The sequence below is a fragment of the Pristiophorus japonicus genome, chromosome 7 (genome assembly GCF_044704955.1).
Source record: "Pristiophorus japonicus isolate sPriJap1 chromosome 7, sPriJap1.hap1, whole genome shotgun sequence".
Lineage (NCBI taxonomy): Eukaryota > Metazoa > Chordata > Chondrichthyes > Pristiophoridae > Pristiophorus > Pristiophorus japonicus.
The window spans coordinates 72,948,473-72,969,240 of NC_091983.1; the positions used below are offsets into that span (position 1 = coordinate 72,948,473).

Below are 20,768 nucleotides of genomic sequence, written 5' to 3' on the forward strand. Positions count from 1 at the left end.
TGGACAAGGGACAACCAGTTGATGTGGTGTATTTGGACTTTCAGAAGGCTTTCAACACGGTCCCACACAAGAGATTAATGTGCAAAGTTAAAGCACATGGGATTGGGGGTAGTGTGCTGACGTGGATTGAGAATTGGTTGGCAGACAGGAAGCAAAGAATAGAAGTAAATGGGTACTTTTCAGAATGGCAGGCAGTGACTAGTAGGGTACCGCAAGGTTCTGTGCTGGGGCCCCAGCTGTTTACATTGTACATTAATGATTTAGACGAGGGGATTAAATGTAGCATCTCCAAATTTGCGGATGGCACTAAGTTGGGTGGCAGTGTGAGCTGCGAAGAGGATGCTATGAGGCTGCATAGTGACTTGGATAGGTTAGGTGAGTGGGCAAATGCATGGCAGATGAAGTATAATGTGGCTAAATGTGAGGTTATCCACTCTGGTGGTAAAAACAGAGAGACAGACTATTATCTGAATGGTGACAGATTAGGAAAAGGGGAGGTGCAACAAGACCTGGGTGTCATGATACATCAGTCATTGAAGGTTGGCATGCAGGTACAGCAGGCGGTTAAGAAAGCAAATGGCATGTTAGTCTTCATAGCGAGGGGATTTGAGTACAGGGGCAGGGAGGTGTTGCTACAGTTGTACAGGGCCTTGGTGAGGCCACACCTAGAGTATTGTGTACAGTTTTGGTCTCCTAACTTGAGGAAGGACATTCTTTCTATTGAGGGATTGCAACAAAGATTCACCAGACTGATTCCCAGGATGGCGGGACTGACATATCAAGAAAGTCTGGATCAACTGGGCTTGTATTCACTGGAGTTCAGAAGAATGAGAGGGGATCTTAGAAACGTTTAAAATTCTGACGGGTTTAGACAGGTTAGATGCAGGAAGAATGTACCCAATGTTGGGGAAGTCCAGAACCAGGGGTCACAGTCTAAGGATAAGGGGTAAGCCATTTAGGACCGAGATGAGGAGAAACTTCTTCACCCAGAGAGTGATGAACCTGTGGAATTCTCTACCACACAAAGTTGTTGAGGCCAATTCACTAAATATATTCAAGAAGGAGTTAGATGTAGTCCTTACTATTAGGGGGATCAAGGGGTATGGCGAGAAAGCAGGAATGGGGTACTTAAGTTGCATGTTCAGCCATGAACTCATTGAATGGTGGTGCAGGCTCAAAGGGCCGAATGGCCTACTCCTGCAACTATTTTCTATGTTTCTACTGCTCCCGGGCTATCAGGATCCACAGTGAGACCTTGGACAATGTGGACCACTTCCCATACCTTGGGAGCCTACTGTCAGCAAGGGCAGACATCAATGACAAAGTTCAACACCGCCTTTGGTGTGCCAGTGCAGCCTTCGGCTGCCTGAGGAAGAGAGTGTTGAAGACCAGGATCTCAAACCCGGCACCAAGCTCATGGTCTACAGAGCAGTAGTGATACCCGCCCTCCTATATGCTTCAGCGACATGAACTATGTACAGTATGCACCTCAAAGCACTGGAGAAGTACCATCAACGCTACCTCTATAAAATCCTGCGAATTCATTGGCAGGTTAGATGCACCAAAGTCAGCGTGTTCACTCAGGCCAACATCCCCAGCATTGACCAGCTCCAGTGGGCATGCCACATTGTCCGCATGCCCGATCTTAAGCCCGATGCTAGTCTCCCGAAACAGGCACTGTACTCTGAGCTACGTCACAGCAGGTGAGCCTCAGGAGGGCAGAGAAAACGCTTCAAGGACACCCTCAAAGCCTCCTTGAAAAAAAATGCAACATCCCCAGAGACTTTTGGGAATCCTTGGCCCAAGACCGCTCAAAAAGTGAAGGAGGAGCATCTGAGAAGGCACCGAACATCTAGAGTCTCTTCGCCGGGAGAAGATGGAAGTAAAGTACAAAAAGCAGAAGGAATGTATGACAAATCAAGTACCCATTCCACCCGTCCCTCCAACCACTGTCTGCCCCACCTGTGACAGAGACTGTAGATCCCGCATTGGTCTAATCAGTCACCTTAGAACTCATTTTAGTGTGGAAGCAAGTCATCCTCGACTCTAGGGGACTGCCTAAAAGATGTCCAGGCGTAACAGGAACATCTGCCTATAGTCTTACAATGTTACAGGTTTATTTCTAACCTCCCTTTCTGGTCTCCTGACCCATTCCCTGCACACTGCAACCTGTCCCCCCCCCCCCCCCCCACCCCCCAAAAAAAAACTTCCTGCTTGGCATGTACATCATCCCCTTGAAGGCAACTCAAGTGTTTTTACATGAGCAGTGCTATAAACACAAGTATATTATAATTTAGGAATTGGTTAATAATAACAGCTACACATTATGCCAAGGGCCATTAATAAACCAATTGTATTTGGCAATTTAATGATAATGCACCAGACTACGAGTTAAATATTGGCAAATTTGGAATATATTATTGATGGTTAGCAATTTAAAGTTTAGGCTGAAAAATTAGGCTTCGAGACAGTTCTCTTATGAAATAGAACCTGTGCCCTTCTATGTTCCAGGAGTGAGATAGCCTACCACAGGACTAACAATTACCCCTTCACTGCTGAAGATTGCACCAGAAACCACACACAATGCTCACCGTGTTCTCCTTCCACTCTGAAAAGTGGTATATATCACACTATTGGACCACAACATTCAGGCTAAAGCGAATGGTCGGATTTAGTTATATGATGATGTACAGAAGCAATAGGATACACAATTTACTGATGGCACAAACGCTTAGGAAACAACAAAGATAAAATCAGTCCATAAAGGATTAATATACCTTTACGAGAACATATTTCTTACACAGGGTGAAACAAAGACCTTTATTACATAATGATTATAAAAACTCTGCCAACACAGAGCCCAGCATTCCATTAGATCAAATTAACACCAAAAACAAGAGAAATCGCCAACAGTTATGCATAAAGAATTTCCAATCAATTAAGTTAACACAGAATTATTGATAGGCAGATATTCACACCTTGAATAGGCCACACATATCTATTAATGTTTTGACTATGTATAATTTGATTAGCCTGGAGGTCAAGTTTTTGATCTGTCATACAGCCAGAATGCAATCAACCTGGCTTGTTGAAACAAACCATAGCAAATTCAACTCCAGGCACAGAATCTTTCTTGAAGTCCAAAAAGGGAGGTCAGTTCCGTTTTCTGCATTTTCCAATCCCAACAGAGAAAAGGGGATTCAGTTTCAGATCAGGCTAGCTAGAACCAATTATAAAATCATATTTAATCTAGTTTATATAAAGTCATTAAAAACAAAACAAATCCTTAAGTGTCAAAGAAATTGCTACCAACTAATCAAAGTGTCAGTTTGGCTCAGGTGATAGCACTCTCGCCTCAAAGTTAGAAGGTTGTGGGCTCAAATCAACGCCAATAGTTGAACATATAATCTAGGCTAACACTTCAGTGCAGTATTTGGTAAGTACTGCATTACCAGAGGGTTGTCTTTCAGATGAGATGTTAAACTTGTCTGTATGTTTCGTTAGATGTTTAAGACAAATTCCCATAGGATTATTCCAAGAGCAGAGACGATTTCCTGACCAACATTGCCACAAACAGATCAAGTTAATTTGCTGTTTGAGATCTTGCTATGTGTAACTTGGCTGCTGCATTTTCCTACATTGCAACAGTGACGTAATTAATTGATTACAAAGGACTTTGGGATATCCTGAGGATGTGATAAGCTGCTAAATAAGTGCAAGTTCTTTCTTATTTGACCAGACCAAAGCTCTGCTTTCATCACAATGGGAATTCCCATTAAGTTTTATATGCCCACATATTAACATCCAATGTCAATAACTCAAACATTAATAAAATTGTTCCTTTAAACGATCCATTTGATTATACTCCTCCATGTCATCAAATGTTTTGAGTAACTGTTCAAGAGGTTTGGTGGATGTCATTTGATATAATGTATGTATATAATTACTTTAAAAAATTGTTCATTATAAGCTTGTAAAATACATTTTGCAAACATCCAAACTGATGGAATTGCTAGTCATTTTCTAAATTTTCATGCTTTGAAATGTTAAGTATAATCCAGCAATTGCTCAACTGTATTAAGTTTTTGTTTAAAGATGAAAAACTGCAAAGTGAAACAAACTAGTTTAAATGTACATTTTTTTCTCCAGTTTTTGTAATCCTCTCCTCTTCCTTTCGATATGGTACTGGTTTCCATGTAATTTCCTTAGGTCAGGAAAGTGAAATGGTTGAGGTTACCAATTGCTCTGGTTTCCAGAGTCAAGATTCAAGGAGAGCAGGTCATATTATAAAATGTGTTGATACGAAGTAGAGCAAGTCACTTTGTCTGCATTTCAGACGTGTCATTGTGTGATGCATCATTATCACATGGCATTCCATTCAACAGCCTAAATGAAAACACAACACTCAATTTGACTAAAGCACAGAATCAATGTAGCATGTTGCCCTGACATTTAAACTTACCAACTTCTGGTTGATAGTCACGTACTTGACTACTTGAGCTACCCAGTTGTTTTGTAAAATCAGTTTGCAATGCTGCATTTTTCTGCTTTGTTCTAGATCTGCCTGTACACGTTGCATTACAAAGCTTATGGCTCATGGGGTGTTTCCAGAATTTAAGATTAAAATCAACAATAATGATATTTGTCTCAACAGATAAGAGAGAAAACCATACAATTAGCTGGGACTATATTTTTTGAAAGGTGAACATAAAGTTGTTTTTTTATTTAAACAAGCAATTAGGTTTTACATCAGTTCTTGCTTCAGTGTAAGACTGACAACACAGGTCCTATAGTTTCTTATGAATGCCCATTTATTTTAATTCCATAAAATCTTTGTTTGCCTTTCTTAACGTCTTTGCTATTCAAAAATTAGGTTAGACCCCAGTCAGGTCAACTTTATCAAATAATTTGAGAAATTATTTAAATTCATTAAATAGTGCATGCAATTAAACAGACCAGAAACCAAAAAAATGAAATATGAATCCCATAAGCACAGGATCTACAAATCAACAACACTGGCAGTCAAAACTAACATTTCCAAGTATCAAGAGCAAAACAAACAGGATGTAGGTAGCTAGGTAGGATTGGGTCTTTTTAATCAATATCACAAAAGCTCTTCTAACTGGCTTCTGAGAGCCACTGAAGATCTATTCCACAGTATTGAAACCCAGGACTGCCTATGTCATCCCTTTAAAAAGAGAAAAATAAAATTACAATTTAAATACAAGTCAATGAACTCTTGTTCATTTATTTTTACAAGTTTTTTTAGCATCAGATTTTATTCAAAGTAGAATAACTGCAATCTTACTGGTAAACAAGTGGTTAATTGAGCAATCAAGATGGAGTAGTCAACAAAGCATGTTACAGTATCTCGTGCCTGTGCACTTTCAGCTGAAAAGCAGGGAGTTTAACTATGTACCCATTTGTCAGAACTTGCAGGTTTAAAAAAAAACTTTCCTGTAAACTCTGAATCTGTAATGAAATATGCCAACTGTTCTCTTGAAGCTAATGAAGCTACACACCCCATGATTGTATGGGAGAGTAGGCCAGTAATGACTATTATCTCACTCTGATGCACAATGAAAGTGGACAGAGAAAGGGATGTAGCTATTAATTAAAATAACAGATTACAGGGATGAACTACAGACTAGTATTAAATTCATTAGTTTGAGGTTTTTAGCTTCACCAAATATGCTCAATCGTCCACAGCCAACATGGATTAAATTTATTGGGAAACTGATGTGAAATAGAGCAAAATATGAATTCATTACTACTTTACTAATTTATTTTTATTATTTCATGAATATTGGCTGCCTGAAGAGTAAGTATAAATTTGTATCACCATACTTTTACCAAACCAATGTACTACTGTACATGTAGTTTTTTTGCACTTAGCATAGCGAAACTTGCAGGCAATGGTTCTGTATTACTGCAGTTAAAGATTGTTCACAGGCAAGATCCTCGTTTTAATGTTCCAATCACTCACTAATTTTTGTCGAAATTCAGTAGTGTAATAATGCATTTATTTACCACTGAAAGGATATCATAGAATTACACTTATGTGAAGTATTCTATCCCTTGTAGCTGTTATTCAAGATAAGGAACAAAGAAAAATAGGGGGAGCATCAGCATTTTGGAACCACCAGTAGCTCTAATGGTAGTGTTGAGCATCCAGTCCAGAGGTTCATGAGATTAATCCCAACCTCAAATGATCTTGGTTCACGAGATAGGTTCAAATGAAGGCTCAGATGAAGTTGGCTCTTCAGCCCACTTGATCTCATCCTTCCAAAGTACCAACCCTCTTGTCTTCCCATTAAAGAATCTAGCCGCTTCTTAAATTAATCCAATGTCCTGGCCTCAAGCATTCTTCCCAGAAAGTTAGAGGCTGAAAAACAGCTGCAGTGTAAATACCTCCTGGCGCTTGTCCTAAATATGTGCTTTGTAACCCTTATCTTATCCTCTCTGGCTACTGCCTTGGCATATTTTAAAGTATTCTGACACATGGATTAAGGTTATAATTCCTTAAAGTTTCAGATCAAACCTCTCAAAAGACAATTTTTTCTACAATAACTGTAGTGATCTTAAGCAAGTTTCTGTACCTTGCAACTAAATATCAATTAAGGACTTCATCACTCCAACTTCAGCAGCTCTACATCAAAGATAAGGGTAGCATTGGCTGGGATGACCCCGGGATGGCCTGTTGCGCCGTATGCCATATCAGGGGTACAGGTCAGTTTTGCCCTTTGCCCCAAACTCATCTGTTATTGAAAAACAAATCACATTTTGATTATATTTGTATTGATTAGTTTCCATTCATTTTTTTTTATTCCTTTGAGTTATTTACATAATGATACAATACAACATTATCACAAGTTCCTCCATTTTATTGTACTGCTCGATCTAAAGTTAGACATGTTGAGATTTAATTTTTTTTAGTTTGTTATTCCCTGTTGTAAATGCTCCCTTGGCCCACAGCAAACTGCATCTATCATTTCAATGCGCTTTCATCAATCTCTTTGAAAATACTACATCAGACTGTACATTTAACTGTGCTGGCCTCGCACAGAATGGCACTTTGATTAGTGAGCCTTCTGCCCAGACAGTCATTGTAACCAAAGAACCCTTTTATCCAAACTTGACACTTGATCTTACTGCTTCTTTAAGTTGGATGCCTATGTTTAAAGCTATTATTTAATGTGCTAGAAATATACATAATCATAGCTAATGCCATATATAGTTTGACTCATCTGATACAACCCATGAAAAATACTACTATACAGCCTTTAGAGAGGTATATTACAGTTATAAGCTGCAGCTACCATAACAGCTATGTTTTTTGCAATAAAAATAAGTATTTCTGGTAGAATATAAATCTTTAAGTATAGAACTAAGCAATAAATACCTGTGCTACACCTTCTTCCCAGCCTTTAATTACTTCCTGTCTGCCAATCTTGAACTTGAAAGGCTTGTTCCTGTCTCTGGAAGAATCAAACTTCTTTCCATTCTGCAGCATTCCTGCAAATACCACAAAATCCTCTTTGAAGCAATGACAGACAGAATAACAAAAAAACAAAACCAATAGTTCAAGACTACTTTAAATAAAATTACAAACCGAGGCATTATAAAATGCTGTATAATTACCAATGCCAAAATACTTTTGGAAAAATGTGTTTCCTTATAAATGAATTTGCTTTACACAAACAAGTTGATACCACAAACCTTCTGTATGGAGTGAAAGATTATTTATGAGTAATTATTTTATACCATCACATATCCGAGGAGATCCAAGGTTCATATGATTTTCTTTTTCAATAAATCTTTGCTCAAAACCATTACGCTATACTTCTGGTTCAAAACTTTCACATAAAAAAAATAATTTTGAAACAGTATATGTGTGAGAGCTTAACGGCTTTTATGTCATTCAAGGGTAGCCTTTTATTTGCCAAAATGTGTATACAAAATTATATGATGCAGATAAGTTGGACCCAGAATATTATTTTAAGGCAAGTTAGCCGAGTAAGACAAGATGACACAAATTTAAATTAATGAAAAGTATAACAAATTAGAAAGAAATGTTTACTCAAAAGGTGATAGATGTTTGGAATAGTCAGAACATTTAAAGTACAGTTGGATGCTGGGCTGGATGTCTCGAGTGTAACAGAGACTAGCTTCGATAGGTCGAATTGTTATTCTCATCCTTGGTGTAATTTTCCTCTAAAAAAATCTCATTGAGGTTATGGCAAAAAGATGGTTACTCTCAGTGGTCCTAATATTATGCTGTGGGTTACTAGTATATGAATGCTTAATTCAATGTTTGAAATTCCTTTTAGCAAAAAAGCATTAATAATTATTTTAAACGGGCTAATGGCCTCACCAGAATAGCAGAGAGAGAGTAGTTTCAGAAAAACGGTAAATTTACTGAATATCCCATTGCAAAATACTAGCCCCAATATTTTTTTTAAATAAATATGACAAGTGTCAAATTATAAAATTTCTACATTTTGATGACAGGTAAGCATCGTACTATTATTACAATTTACGATACGGAACAGGCTGATTCCGTTACAACTTATATTTAGAATGACAACACTGGAATTAAAACACATCAAAAAGCATTCACATTTAAAAAAAAGTGTAATACAAAATAGTTTTGCCATTAGTGATTTATGCTAATAAATGCAAATATTTTCAAAGCACATCTCATTAAAATGTAATTTATTTTCCACCACCCCCTTCAGCCCACCTCAGCAGCCCACAGGAAAGGCACTATCAGCTCAATGTACACAGAATGTAATTACAGGACACTGAAAGTGCACCAGCTATAGTCACAAACTAATCTCAACTGCTATAACATTCTAGCAGCAAATTGTTTTGTATCATTAGTACGCTCATCACTTGTTTGCCAAAAATGTTTCAAATATTAATTTAAATAGATTACGGGCCCAAGTTTCGGGCCGTGCCTAGAACAGCGCAGCCCCGACCTGGATGCCCGTTTTTCGCGCCAGAAAGTGCGCCAAAAAAATACTTACCTATTCTCCGGCTCCCTGCAGGTCCTCTGGAGCTGGGCGCGGCGCAGCACGGTCCCCGTGCTGAAAACAGTGCCGGGACCTTTGCAAATGCGTGCTACAGTCACCCAAAACTGTGTGGGAGGGGCCCGAAGCACGCAGCCCCTAGCCCTGGCTGAATGGCCTCACTGGGGTTGCGTGGATAAGGCTGCCACCCACGCCCAACTCCTGCTTCTTCCCGACCGGACGCGACCGGACTCGACTCGACCCCTGCTCCCGGACCAGACCCCCGCTTTCCCCTCCCCCCACTCCACTGACCTGACCCCCCCCCCCCCCCCCGGACCAGATGCCACCTACCTGTAAATCCGGTGCTGGGGGCTTGATCTCTCTCTCTCTCTCTCTCTCTCTCTCTCTCAGAAACAAAGACACTGACAGACACGCACAGACAGAGAGCTAGAGATACTGACAGACACACTGGGGGGTGGGCCGTCCCAGCACGCTGTTGGAGGGCTCCCGGTGCTGCAGTCAGTAAGTAGAAAATGTTTTATTTATTGATTTTTAATTTTTTATTAATTTTTTTTGATTGATTTATTGCTTGATTTATTGATGTATTTATCATTTATTATTGATGGCTCTTTATTTGTAAAACTGAAGTGTTTAATGTTTGTAAACTTCCCTTTAACCCCCACCCCCCATTCCCTACGCCTGATTTGTAAACTATACCTGATTTTCTAAATGTAGACAAGGTTTTTCTGAGCGTACAAAAATCTACACTTACTCCATTCTAAGTTAGTTTGGAGTATGTTTTCACTGCCTAAACTTTCAAAATGGGCGCAAGTGGCCGGACACGCCCCCTTTTGAAAAAAATCTGTTCCAAACTGAAACTGTTTGAACTGACTAGAACTGGAGCAAACTAAATGCCGAGAATTGCAATTTCTAAGATACTTCATTCTAAACCAGTTGCTCCAAAAAAACAGGAGCAACTCAGGCCGAAACTTGGCCCCATAGTGACTACCCAAATTACAGAAGAATTTGTTCACAAATAATAAATTTAGCATGATATTCAACATGGTTCACAAGCATCGTACAAAAATACATTAGAGGAACTGCAAAATGCTGACCTATTTCTGCAGAGCTGGCTATAAAATCTAGGTCATAGTTTTGCCTTTGGTTGTCTGACAGTGTGCATTAGATACTATTCAAAAGCAATACAGCGGCTCCACAAATTCACAGAAAATAAACGTCACCATGAATCCTGTGTTAAAGAAATTCCTTATGGCAGTATACTTTGCGAACAAATCTTTCAAAAGGCATTCTATAAATATCCATTTTACATTGCAAGTCATTTAAATCATGAAAGCAAAAAAGTCCACAGATTACATAAAGGAAATAACAAAATGGAATTTTACCAATAAAAAATAAACTTACTATTAGTAACTGACAGTCATTTAATTTTAGACAATTTATATATCTTTTGACAATTATATTAAATTAGCTTGTTCTTAACACATTTCACTGAAATAGTAACACTCAGGAAAAAAAATGACAATATATTCTGCAATGAAAAATATTTGTAGCCTGAAACCAATTAGTTTTACAATGTATTTCAATAGTAAGAAACTAATGAATCCATTAGATGTATGTTACTTGAGAAGTATGTTGATAAATATCAGATTATGTGCATAAAAGATTCCTCCAAAACTCATTAGACAAAGACAAATGATCTTCCCAATTTGCCAAATGTGCTGAATAATCCTGAGATTTATTCTTCATTTAAAAATAAAATGATTTCCTTCTGAAAAAAATTCTGCTGCATCATACACAACATCCCTGGGATATATTGCTTCACAGCCAGCCCTTGGGAGCTGGGCAAGAGGTCATGAACCAACTTTATTTTTCAATTTTTCATCTCTCCTCCTCATGAGAATTGGTGTTGGTTGCCACAAGCTCGCCACAATAGGGAACCCGTAATGTGGTGAATTTCCAGCAAAGACTTCATATACTGGTACTCTGTGCTACAGCTTTTGCAACATTAAGATTTTGTGACATCATAATTAATTAATCTACCATTTTATGAACTTATTTCCAGATACAAAATAGGGAAGGAAAATTGGGCAAAACAGTTCTTATGACATGACCACCTGCAGCAAGCCAACACTGCTGCAGTGGTCTTGCTGACAATAACCACCATTTCTCCAAACCCCTTTTCCAATATTTTACTAAAAATGTATTCATTTAACTTTAAGCATGTCACTGCTGAATTACATTCTGCACTTGTTTACAAACTACTAATAGCAATCTTTGCCTCTGTTTTTTCCTTTTTCAGGTGCAATCAGCAATAATGCACTTTTCAATTTGTACATTTCAGATAAAATATGAATAAATTGTATGGCTATGGCCAAGAGAATGAATGGAAATAACAATTTCTGTAGTTTCCATTGAAGGTCAATTACTGTTCCTTACTTTTCAAAAATGTATTTTATTTAAAACACTCCAACCCAAGTTTATTGGATTTTATACTGAAGTGGACAGGGGTAATTTCTTTTTGAAAATTAATGTAAACACCTGCATTTGCCTAAAGGATGTGTGTGTCTGATACCCATAAACAGAGAAGCTTCAGTAAACAGTCCATTTTCAGTTCACCCTGCCACGAGCAGTTTTTATTTAAAAATAAATTCTGTATACAGTAAGTATGAAGAGGAAGGTGAAAGTGTGTTTATACAAGAAATATTGTTATAAACATTATCCTGGGTGTGCTTGAACAACTTCCTTTTCATTGTGGAAAACATGGTGTCACTTGGGATTAAAATCTTGGGAATAAAAAATAAAAAATAAAATTATTCTTGGGAACTGTTTCCACAGAAAGCCCTTGCACTGATGGATGGGAAAAATAAAACTCCATGTCTGTGCGAGGGGCAAACTGTATGTCAACAACTCAAAATTCCCTCAACATCATCAGTGCAAATTAACTAAAACAAATCCTGTTTCTTCTGTTATGGCACCAGCTCAAAGATAACATCTCCAATCCAATTATTAGCCCTTTGGAGAGAAGGGTATTCATTACATATACATTACACAAACCAGAGATAGCTGGATATAGAAAAGATGATGTTTGATCAAAGTGAATAACATGGGCAGGTGACCTGACCTGAAGCTGTCTATTCCAGAAAGAAAAATAAAATCAAAGAATGTAATGAAAACATCTTGTAAAATTTTAGTACTCAAATCAAAAGTAGAGAGAGAACATTTTAGTTACGTTCACATCTGTAATTTGAACTGCAGCAGAAATGACTCTATTCTATTGAAGTTTCTTTACAGATAACTCGTGGGGCTCAATTTTCTGCAAAGCTGTTTTTTTGCGTACTTGAAGAGTTACGCCCGTTTTTTGGGGGCCCCCACCAAGTACACCAAAAAAAAAATGTTCCAAGTTTCCCCGTTTGATTTCTTCATTTTGGTGCAGCGTAGCCTGTCCTTTAGTTTTGGGGGTGGAGCCTTGATCTGCGCCAAAATTATCGGGTTGCCATGGTAACCAGGGATACAATGCAGGAGGAAGCTGGAAAGTGAAACATATAGCCAGTTCGCAACCTGCACAAACGCATTGAACATTGCAGCAACTTACCACCATTAAGTTATTAAAATCCTCCCCTGTCCCAGTCCGAAGGGCCTCCTGGTCCTGGTTCCTGCACCTAGCCCTGGCCGAGTGGCCTCATCCCTCCCCAGTTCCTGCACCTAGCCCTGGCCGAGTGGTCTCCCGATCCCCACACCCAACTATACCCGAAAGGCTAACCTTAAAAAAAAACATAACTAACTGAGTTACACTGGTGCAAATTGATTGGGGAAACTTGGGATTTAAAAAAAAAACTTAGGCCAAAAAAAAGCAGCCCGCGCCAAAATAACAGCGCAAATCACTGGAGAAAGTTGAGCCCATGGTGTTGCTCATGGTCAGTCAGAGGATATTGTGTTTTATAATAGGGTTGTGATGTCTGCCAATGTAAAGTGTTTTGAGTGGCAGTGACTTAGTAATTGACAATCATTTTTATTAAATGGTATTCTGGGATTTTTAAATTGGTCTTTTACATAAAAAAATGTGAATCAGTAGCTTTGATCATTATATGCTGCTGTTTTAGTTATTTACAAACTTTTTTATCGCTTACCATTTTGAAGGATTAAGAGGAAGATGTTAGGAAAAATATAACAGGTTACAGATAACTACGCAGTATTAAGTAGCACTGGAGGGTGGTTGGAGTACGGGGGGGGGGGGGGGAGAGGGGGTGCATGGAGGAGAGAGAAAAGTCCTAGATTTAGGTAGCACTGAAGGGCATGTGTGAGCTTGTTAAAATTAAGGCAGGGTGCTGCATGTGGGAAGTTCCCAGTAGCAGAGTACTGGAGAAGAGAGGGTTCCAGATTTTGTGAGCAGTGCTGCAGTCTTCGGATCTGAGTACTGAGTACTGAGGAGTGGGCAGGGGGAGGGAGACAGTGGAGAGGGCATTTCTGGTCAATAGGAGAATTGCGGTGGGGGTATCCTGTGAAATAAGTGTATTGGGAAGTAGTATTTTTGATCTGTTAGTGGTGGGATATATGTCTCAGAATCTGGGAATGGCCATTTCAATTTCATTGCAGTGGGAGAGGGATGCTTACTGAGCTATGGATCCCAAGGCAGGGATACAGAGGAATGGAGAGGTGCCAGGATCTGCAAGGACTAGGGAGAGGGTTCCAGAAGGCACTGGTAGGGGTATATCGTCTGCTAGCATTGGGCAGGCAGGCTGCAATAGTTTGAGGGGGTGGGGCCTAATAAAAGTGTCTTCAGCTTACTCCCCCAACTACGTTTACAATACTGACTCTACTTTCCCCCTGGCCCCCTTCCCCATTTGAAAAAAGAAAATAGAACTCTGAACTTAAAAAGCCAGCAAAGGACCCTTGGGAAAAAGGCTGAACCAGAAAACAAAACAGTGGGAGTTTAAGAGAGATATTTGGAGGGCCGGGGCGGGGGGGGGGGGGGGGAGGGAGAAAGAGAACAGCTGGGACTGGGGGCTTTAACAATTGCAAGGAAAAGTGAACAGCCACAGACAATTGGGAAAAAAGGTGAAGAAATCAAAAAACAGGCAATGGGTCTTGAAAAATAGTTTAATTTTTTAAAGAAGTCAACAAGATAGGAAAAAACACAAAATTCCATGTATAGAAGGAGCAAAGCTATGAACTGGTGGCACATCAAGGCTTTCGGAGCCACAATGGGGCCAAGACTTGGGGTGTCATGGTGCACATCCCATGATCCACGCCAGCCAATGACAGGCAAGTATAATAGGATTGAATCAGCACCATTAAAATAAAAAGGAAACTGAACCATTACAACAATAACATGGCAAAATAGTGACAGGATTTAGGGCGCATTAAATGTTAGACTTATGATAGATATTATTAGTAGAGTTTTTTTTTAAATTATGATGATTTCAGCTGTAGCCGTAATGTCAGTAACTTTATTTTGGTACGTTACTGTTTTTCTATTAGTGAATTTAAAAATATCTCCAATAGTGTTCAAAGTCGAGGGTTTTTCCTCTCGATAGCACTGTTATTTGACCTTCCCACATTTCTGCAGTAAACTGCATGAAGGGTATTGGTGATTTGCTATTACACATTTGTAAAAAATATCCAGTAAAGTATAAGCACGTTTAGTATACACTGCTAATGTGTGCTGCAGAAGGATGTCAAATAAACATTTAATGTTATCTCTACTATTCTTATTCTATGTAATCTTTTCCCTCATTTGTTTTTGAAGATATGAAATGGCTATGTGCAACAATAAATAAATATCTAAACATTGGTTAGGTAAAGTATCTTTAGTGAAGAAAGGGAATAAACCACAAAAGTAAATCTCACTATTCCTTTTCCACACCGTTCACAAACCAATCAATTAGGGCCATTTCCTTAATTCTTTTATCTAAAGTGGCAGATTGAATTCCTTGACTGATGTAATCTCAAACCTTCATTAAACATTTTCCCTAAACTGTCATACAGATATAAAGGGAAACAAACACCAAAAGACAGGAGAATGGAATTCTCCCCCACCCTCTGGTATATTATGCAATAAACAGCACATAGCAAGAAGCAGCAACCATAACAAGGACAGACATCTTTCGAATTTGATTGGCTGCTGGAAGCAAAAAAGACTGTTAACATATGGATAATTCACTTTTCTCATAACCTAATCTCTTCCAGATAAACAGCAGCAATAAATAAATGTTGGTTAAAAAAGTTTCAAAATGCAAAACTCAGAACAAAAAAAAACCCTGAGCTTTCGCCTGATGAATCAAGATTGCTTTTTAAAAAAAAAAGATGGCTGCTCTACATCTACTCACTTGGCATTCTCCGCGGTGCAATGAGCCACATAACCCACATCTCCTCGAGTCAACATGTCATCACTCTGGAATAAGTGAGGAACCCAGGATTCTCTTGGGATATAGGCGTCATGGGGATTCCCTGCAAATTGTGCATGGCACACAAATGATGTGATGGTGAGCGCAGATTATGTGAACATTTATTGGGAGATGTGCTTTTCTTTTGATAAACACCATCGAGTTTGAATGGGTTCTGTTATATACTCTGGAAATGCCAAATCTTAAACAAAAACACATTTGCCTCTGCTGTTCCTGCCTTACCAGGATGAATTAAATGTAGCTATGCATCTCCTACATTACAACAGTGACCACATTTCAAAAAATACTTAATTGGTTGTAAAGCGCTTTGGGACGTCCGGAGGTCATGAAAGGCGCTATATAAATGCAAGTCTTTCTTTTCTACTGTACAGCACGTGGACATCTTTGACACTGGTTAACAGCAAAAAACCATAAACGAGCTCATCCTGTTGTTGCCTGTGGAAATAATGTTGTGCTTTATTTTCACCACGACCTTAAAACAAAGTGCAGCAGTTGCTCTGCCAGATGCAGTCTAGATGTGCTGCCTGCACTGTCGGCGGGCTGGATGCAGTGTAAGCATGCTACCTTGAGTAGTAGTGGATCCTGGTGGTCCTCCTACTATGGCCTTGTACGTTCCGGAGCTTCCTCTGCGGCTGCTCATATTCTCCTCACCCAACATGCCTAGCATAGGGAGACTTGTTGATTGGACTGAAACAGTCATGGTTCTCCTCACAATATCGGAGGCTCCACACTACATCTGTGCAGACTCGCTCACCTACCTCAGCATTAATCACCTTTACAGCTGGTGTGTTTTAAACTGATGAGAGCTGGAAAGCAAGCAGGAGCAGATTTCCATGCTCACTTTTTGTTCGTGCTCTACAAGTCAAAAAAAAAGTTAATAGTGGGCCTGTGCCTAAGGTACATCAAACCAGATTACTCCCCAGAGGAACTTTAGGAGCATAAGCAAATATCCGTTAATATTAACTCACCAAATTACTACATTAACACACATTTAATGTGCGCTAAGCACCAACATGGGATAATATCACCCTCCAGAAGTTGTGTGTGCATCCAGAACTCTGTATTTAAAGTTCCGCTTATTTCTGTCCAACCACTCAGGAACTTGCCCAGAGACTTGGTAATGGCCGATACTAAATGATTAACTGTATGAGACAGTTTAATCCTGATAAATATATTTAGTTTACCAAGAAATGACTGTTTGTGCCCAAAGTTCTATGGACTTATTTAGAATACTAAATTTGTAATATTGCACATGTGCCACAACCCAGTTAATCATTTTAATTCAAAAAAGAGTGTGCAAAAACCTACACAAAACATTCCAAGCAGGCAAAAAAGATTACTAGCATATCCTCAATTATCATTGGGGAAAAAATTAGTAACTTCAAACCAATTCCTAATCAGGTACTTATCCAGTTGTAAGTCACCTGAAGTTTCTGTATACTCAAGCCAGAAAAGCAGTTTTATGTTCTAATTAACAGATGCCAATAACTCAGCTATGGAGAGAAAATTTTAGTTTAAAAAGTATGTTGGGTCTAGCGGATTCAACTGACAAATGTTTAGAATCTTTTAGTCTGTCTCTACAAAGATATTTCTGTGAAGTTGAGTAGAAGCCGAGGTAATGAGAAAATAACTGAGGGGCTTTAAGTGCCCAAAGGGCAGGAATTCTATACAATACATGGAAGAGGGTGGTCATATGTCATCCATCAAGCCATGCAAGTGACTTAAAAGAAATGTCCCTATGATTCTCTCCTGCTTTAGCTTTTCTCTGGTATGTGTGTGAAGGATAACAAATTAATTAGAACACACTGTACCTTTACACTCTTTAGACTATACTGATTTTATATTTATTTATTGTCCAGAGAAAGGCAATGTTATTTTAATAAGATATTTTTACCATGATTGATATATTTTGTTTGCCAAGAAATGGAATGCTTATATCAGACATTTGTAATTTGTATTACATTTTGAATGTGCCTACGACATTTGATTTAACCTATTGACGATTATTTTCTATCTTTTAGGTCCAATGCTTTTGGTTTGAGCAGGACCTGTATATCAAGCTGGCAGATGCATCTGGGTTTCCTAGTCATATTCGTGCCTCACTAGTTTGATAATCTTGCCCAACCAATCAGCAAATACCTCTACTGAAGCTCATTTTTAATACTTCTCAAACGGTTAATGAGCTGTATAATCACTAGAATTTTTGAACAGATTATAAAGATATAGGGCCCAAATTTCGCCAGCCGCTTAGAGCGGTGTAGTTAGACGTGGTGCGTCGACTTCGTGGTGGAGAAAACTTGCCGGGATAATTTGGCCGTTCCTGGATCCCTGTAGGCCCGTGGCGTGGCTGCAAAACCTGCGGGGGGGCGGAGCTTGTTCAGCGCAGCCGGCGGGGGGGGGGCGGGGCTTGGGCTCAGCGTGTCTTCGAGTGCCGGCAAGGGGACGCATGTCTGTTTGTGCGTGCGCGCATGCGCTATGAGCGTTGAAGTGTGCACGCATGCGCACTGGGCCAGGAACCTTGGCAATCGCCATTTAAAGGGAGAGTGTCCTCAGTGTATCAGCAGCAGTGGGCTATATTGGAAAGCAAGGTGTTAATGTTGATTTTTGGGTGGCTGAGGGAGTGGAAAGGAGTGCTGCATAGGTGCATGCAAGGTGAGAACTGTGTTTTTTTCAACATTACCAGAGTGTGAATCCGATACACCAATGACGCAAGAGCGTGCAACAAGAACGAAGAACTTCTTGCATGAGGAAGTGGAGAAACTAGTCACTGTCATTGAGGACAGATGGCAGGAGCTGGATATCAGTAAGAGTAGTCCCACAAAAGTTCCACCCAAAGAAATGAGGAGACGCTGGAACCTAGTTGCAGAAGAATTCTCCGCAGGGGTGAATACTGCAGGAACTGGAAACCAGTGTAAAAAGAAATGGCAGGACATTGGTCAAGTAGTGAGTGTAAGTATTATCTTGAGTTTTAAATGGAATTGCAATTGTCACTGTGATCATCTGTATATGTCCCATCCATCAGAAGCTCACCATGTGGCAAAAATTATATTTTCATCTTTGCAGAAGAAATTGGCCCACAACAAAAGGGAGAACTAGAACAAGAGGAGGGCCGCCAAATCTGCACCAACTATCACCACTGGAACAGAGAGTCGCTGTCTTGCTGAGTCGCACCTGCAGAAAAAGAATCAGCTCTGCACAAGCTGGGCCCACATGCGAGGGTGAGGGTCAATCATGAAAATGCATCGTCGCCCTTCAAATCAACCTGCTGACTGGCCTGCTACGCATGAGGCTACTCATTCCACCCATCCTGCTCCCTTCTTTCCTGCTAACCATTTGACTGATCTGTTGTATTTTGCAGATGATGATGATAATCCTGAACATCAACAAGAAGATCCAGATGTGTCCGCTCCAGACCAAGGTGAGTGGGGGGAGGAGGGGTCCATGGATCTGTGTTCACGGGAGAATGCTGATCATGATATGGATCAGTCCATGGTACAGGGCATCGCTTTGCCAGACACCTCCATAAGCTCAGCCACGACATTCCTTGGTTTCACACCTTCCGAGGTTGCGGGTCCCAGTGGTGTTAGTGGAATGCAGGTTGGAACACCCAGTCCCCCACCGTCCCAGCCTGCGCCTCACACTGGAGGGGTGCCACTAGGCAGACCCACGGCGAGGGGAAGGAGAAGCCGACCAGTCTCTCCTGAGATGCAGCCTTCATCAGGTTATGTCATTGGGTGAGGAGATCAATGCCATTACCTGATCACTCGTGGCCACCATCAGTGGGGTGCGTGATGAGGTTGCGACACTGTCGGGAGAAATATCAGCACTGAGACGGGAACTGAGGGCGGGCATGTCAGAGGGAGTGCAAACGATGGCAGAGGCCATGAGGGAACTAGCTGCTGCAATAAGAGCACACAGGCCTGACAATCAAATGCCACTCCCACTGCAATCCCCACACCAGCCTCGAGACCCAAGCAGACCCCCCAGCCCCCCCACCCCCACGCCCCTATGAGGAAGTGCACATTTCCCAATATGTGGTTTGAGAGATGGGTGCAACCTTTATTTGCTGTTGTTGTTCTTGTTGTGGAAGTGCATTGTAAACTTTCGAATAAAAGATTTTTTTCATTAAAACTGAATCATATTCCATTATCACCACACAACATTAAGGAACAATTATTTAAAAAAAAAATCCCTCACCCTTAGTCATGGTTGAAGGGCTAACCAGTGCGTTCTGCTGTCGGCAAGGCAGGACTGACTTCTCTATTTTCAGTACCTGATTTATCTTTCATATATTTTTGATGATGTCGTGATGATGTTGTGCTGATGCTGTGAAGGTGTTTCGTGTTTTAGAATCCTCTAGCTCACCTTCCCCCCCCCCCCCCCCATCTCTGGCTACCTACACTGATTTCTTAAATGTAGGTAAAGTTTTTCTGTGCCTACAAAAGTGGCCAGATACACTGGCCTGTTAGTTTGGAGTAACCTTTAGCTGGCCAAATTTGCTTCTATGGCCAAAACAGATGTAAGTGGCTGGCCACGCCCCCTTTTGGAGAAAAAAACGAAACTTAAAAAAAACCTAACTGACTTACACTGGAGCAAGTTAAATGGGGAAATTTGCGATTATAAAGTTACTCCAAAAAAAAAGCTACTTGCTCCAAAAAAAGCGGGACAACTCCTGGGGAAATTTGAGCCCAGTGAGGAAAGCAGACTGCAGAGACAATGCTGCACATAACATCTGGAAACCCAGATCTTACCAGCTTTGCTACATGCATGACAATTAATATCTTTTCAGGATCTTTAAAGTAAGGTGGCCCACTAGCCGAGTTCAAGTCAAGGCTATCTTGATTGCTGAGCATCATCAATATCAGCTCAGAAACCCACAGAGCATGAAAGGACTCGAGGAGAAGACCATAACTTGAAGATAGCTCCATGGTCATGCAGAAATGGAGCCACAAATGCAGCAGCCTTTCCCCGTACAGAACTTCAATGGAAGGAAGTGGGTTGATAGAGCTATTTCTAATTCCCATGTACCAGTTTCAGCAAGCCCTCAAATCAGTAGCGCATCTTGCCAAATTTTCTGTTGCATTCACATTTTTAAATCTGATTGCTTAAAACATTGCAATCGTCGTCTTCCAATGATAGACATAGTCCTGTACTGACATTACAATGTAACTGATGTTTTTTTATACACAGCACTTACAGGCCATTTGGCACAACCAATCCATGCCAGCGTTAATGCTCCACTCGAGCCTTCTACCATCTTTCCTCATCTAACTTTCTCAACATAACCCTCTATTTCCTTCTCCCTCATATACTTATCTAGTTTCCCCTTAAA

General features: G+C 40.1%; 1 protein-coding gene across 2 annotated transcripts in view; it reads right to left on the reverse strand.

Annotated features, from left to right (window-relative positions):
• Window positions 1-2,792: 2,792 nt before the first annotated feature.
• fkbp1b (FKBP prolyl isomerase 1B) overlaps window positions 2,793-20,768 on the reverse strand; it is a 31,431-nt gene continuing 13,455 nt past the window's right edge. Inside the window, exons 3-5 of one of the 2 annotated variants that reach the window (XM_070885059.1) lie at window positions 7,403-7,515; window positions 6,600-6,758; window positions 2,793-4,386 (exon numbers count right to left, since the gene is read on the reverse strand). In XM_070885059.1, coding sequence (XP_070741160.1) covers window positions 6,630-6,758; window positions 7,403-7,515 — 242 coding nt within the window. In that variant the 3' untranslated portion in view covers window positions 2,793-4,386; window positions 6,600-6,629. The other variant, XM_070885058.1, reaches the window with a different exon arrangement.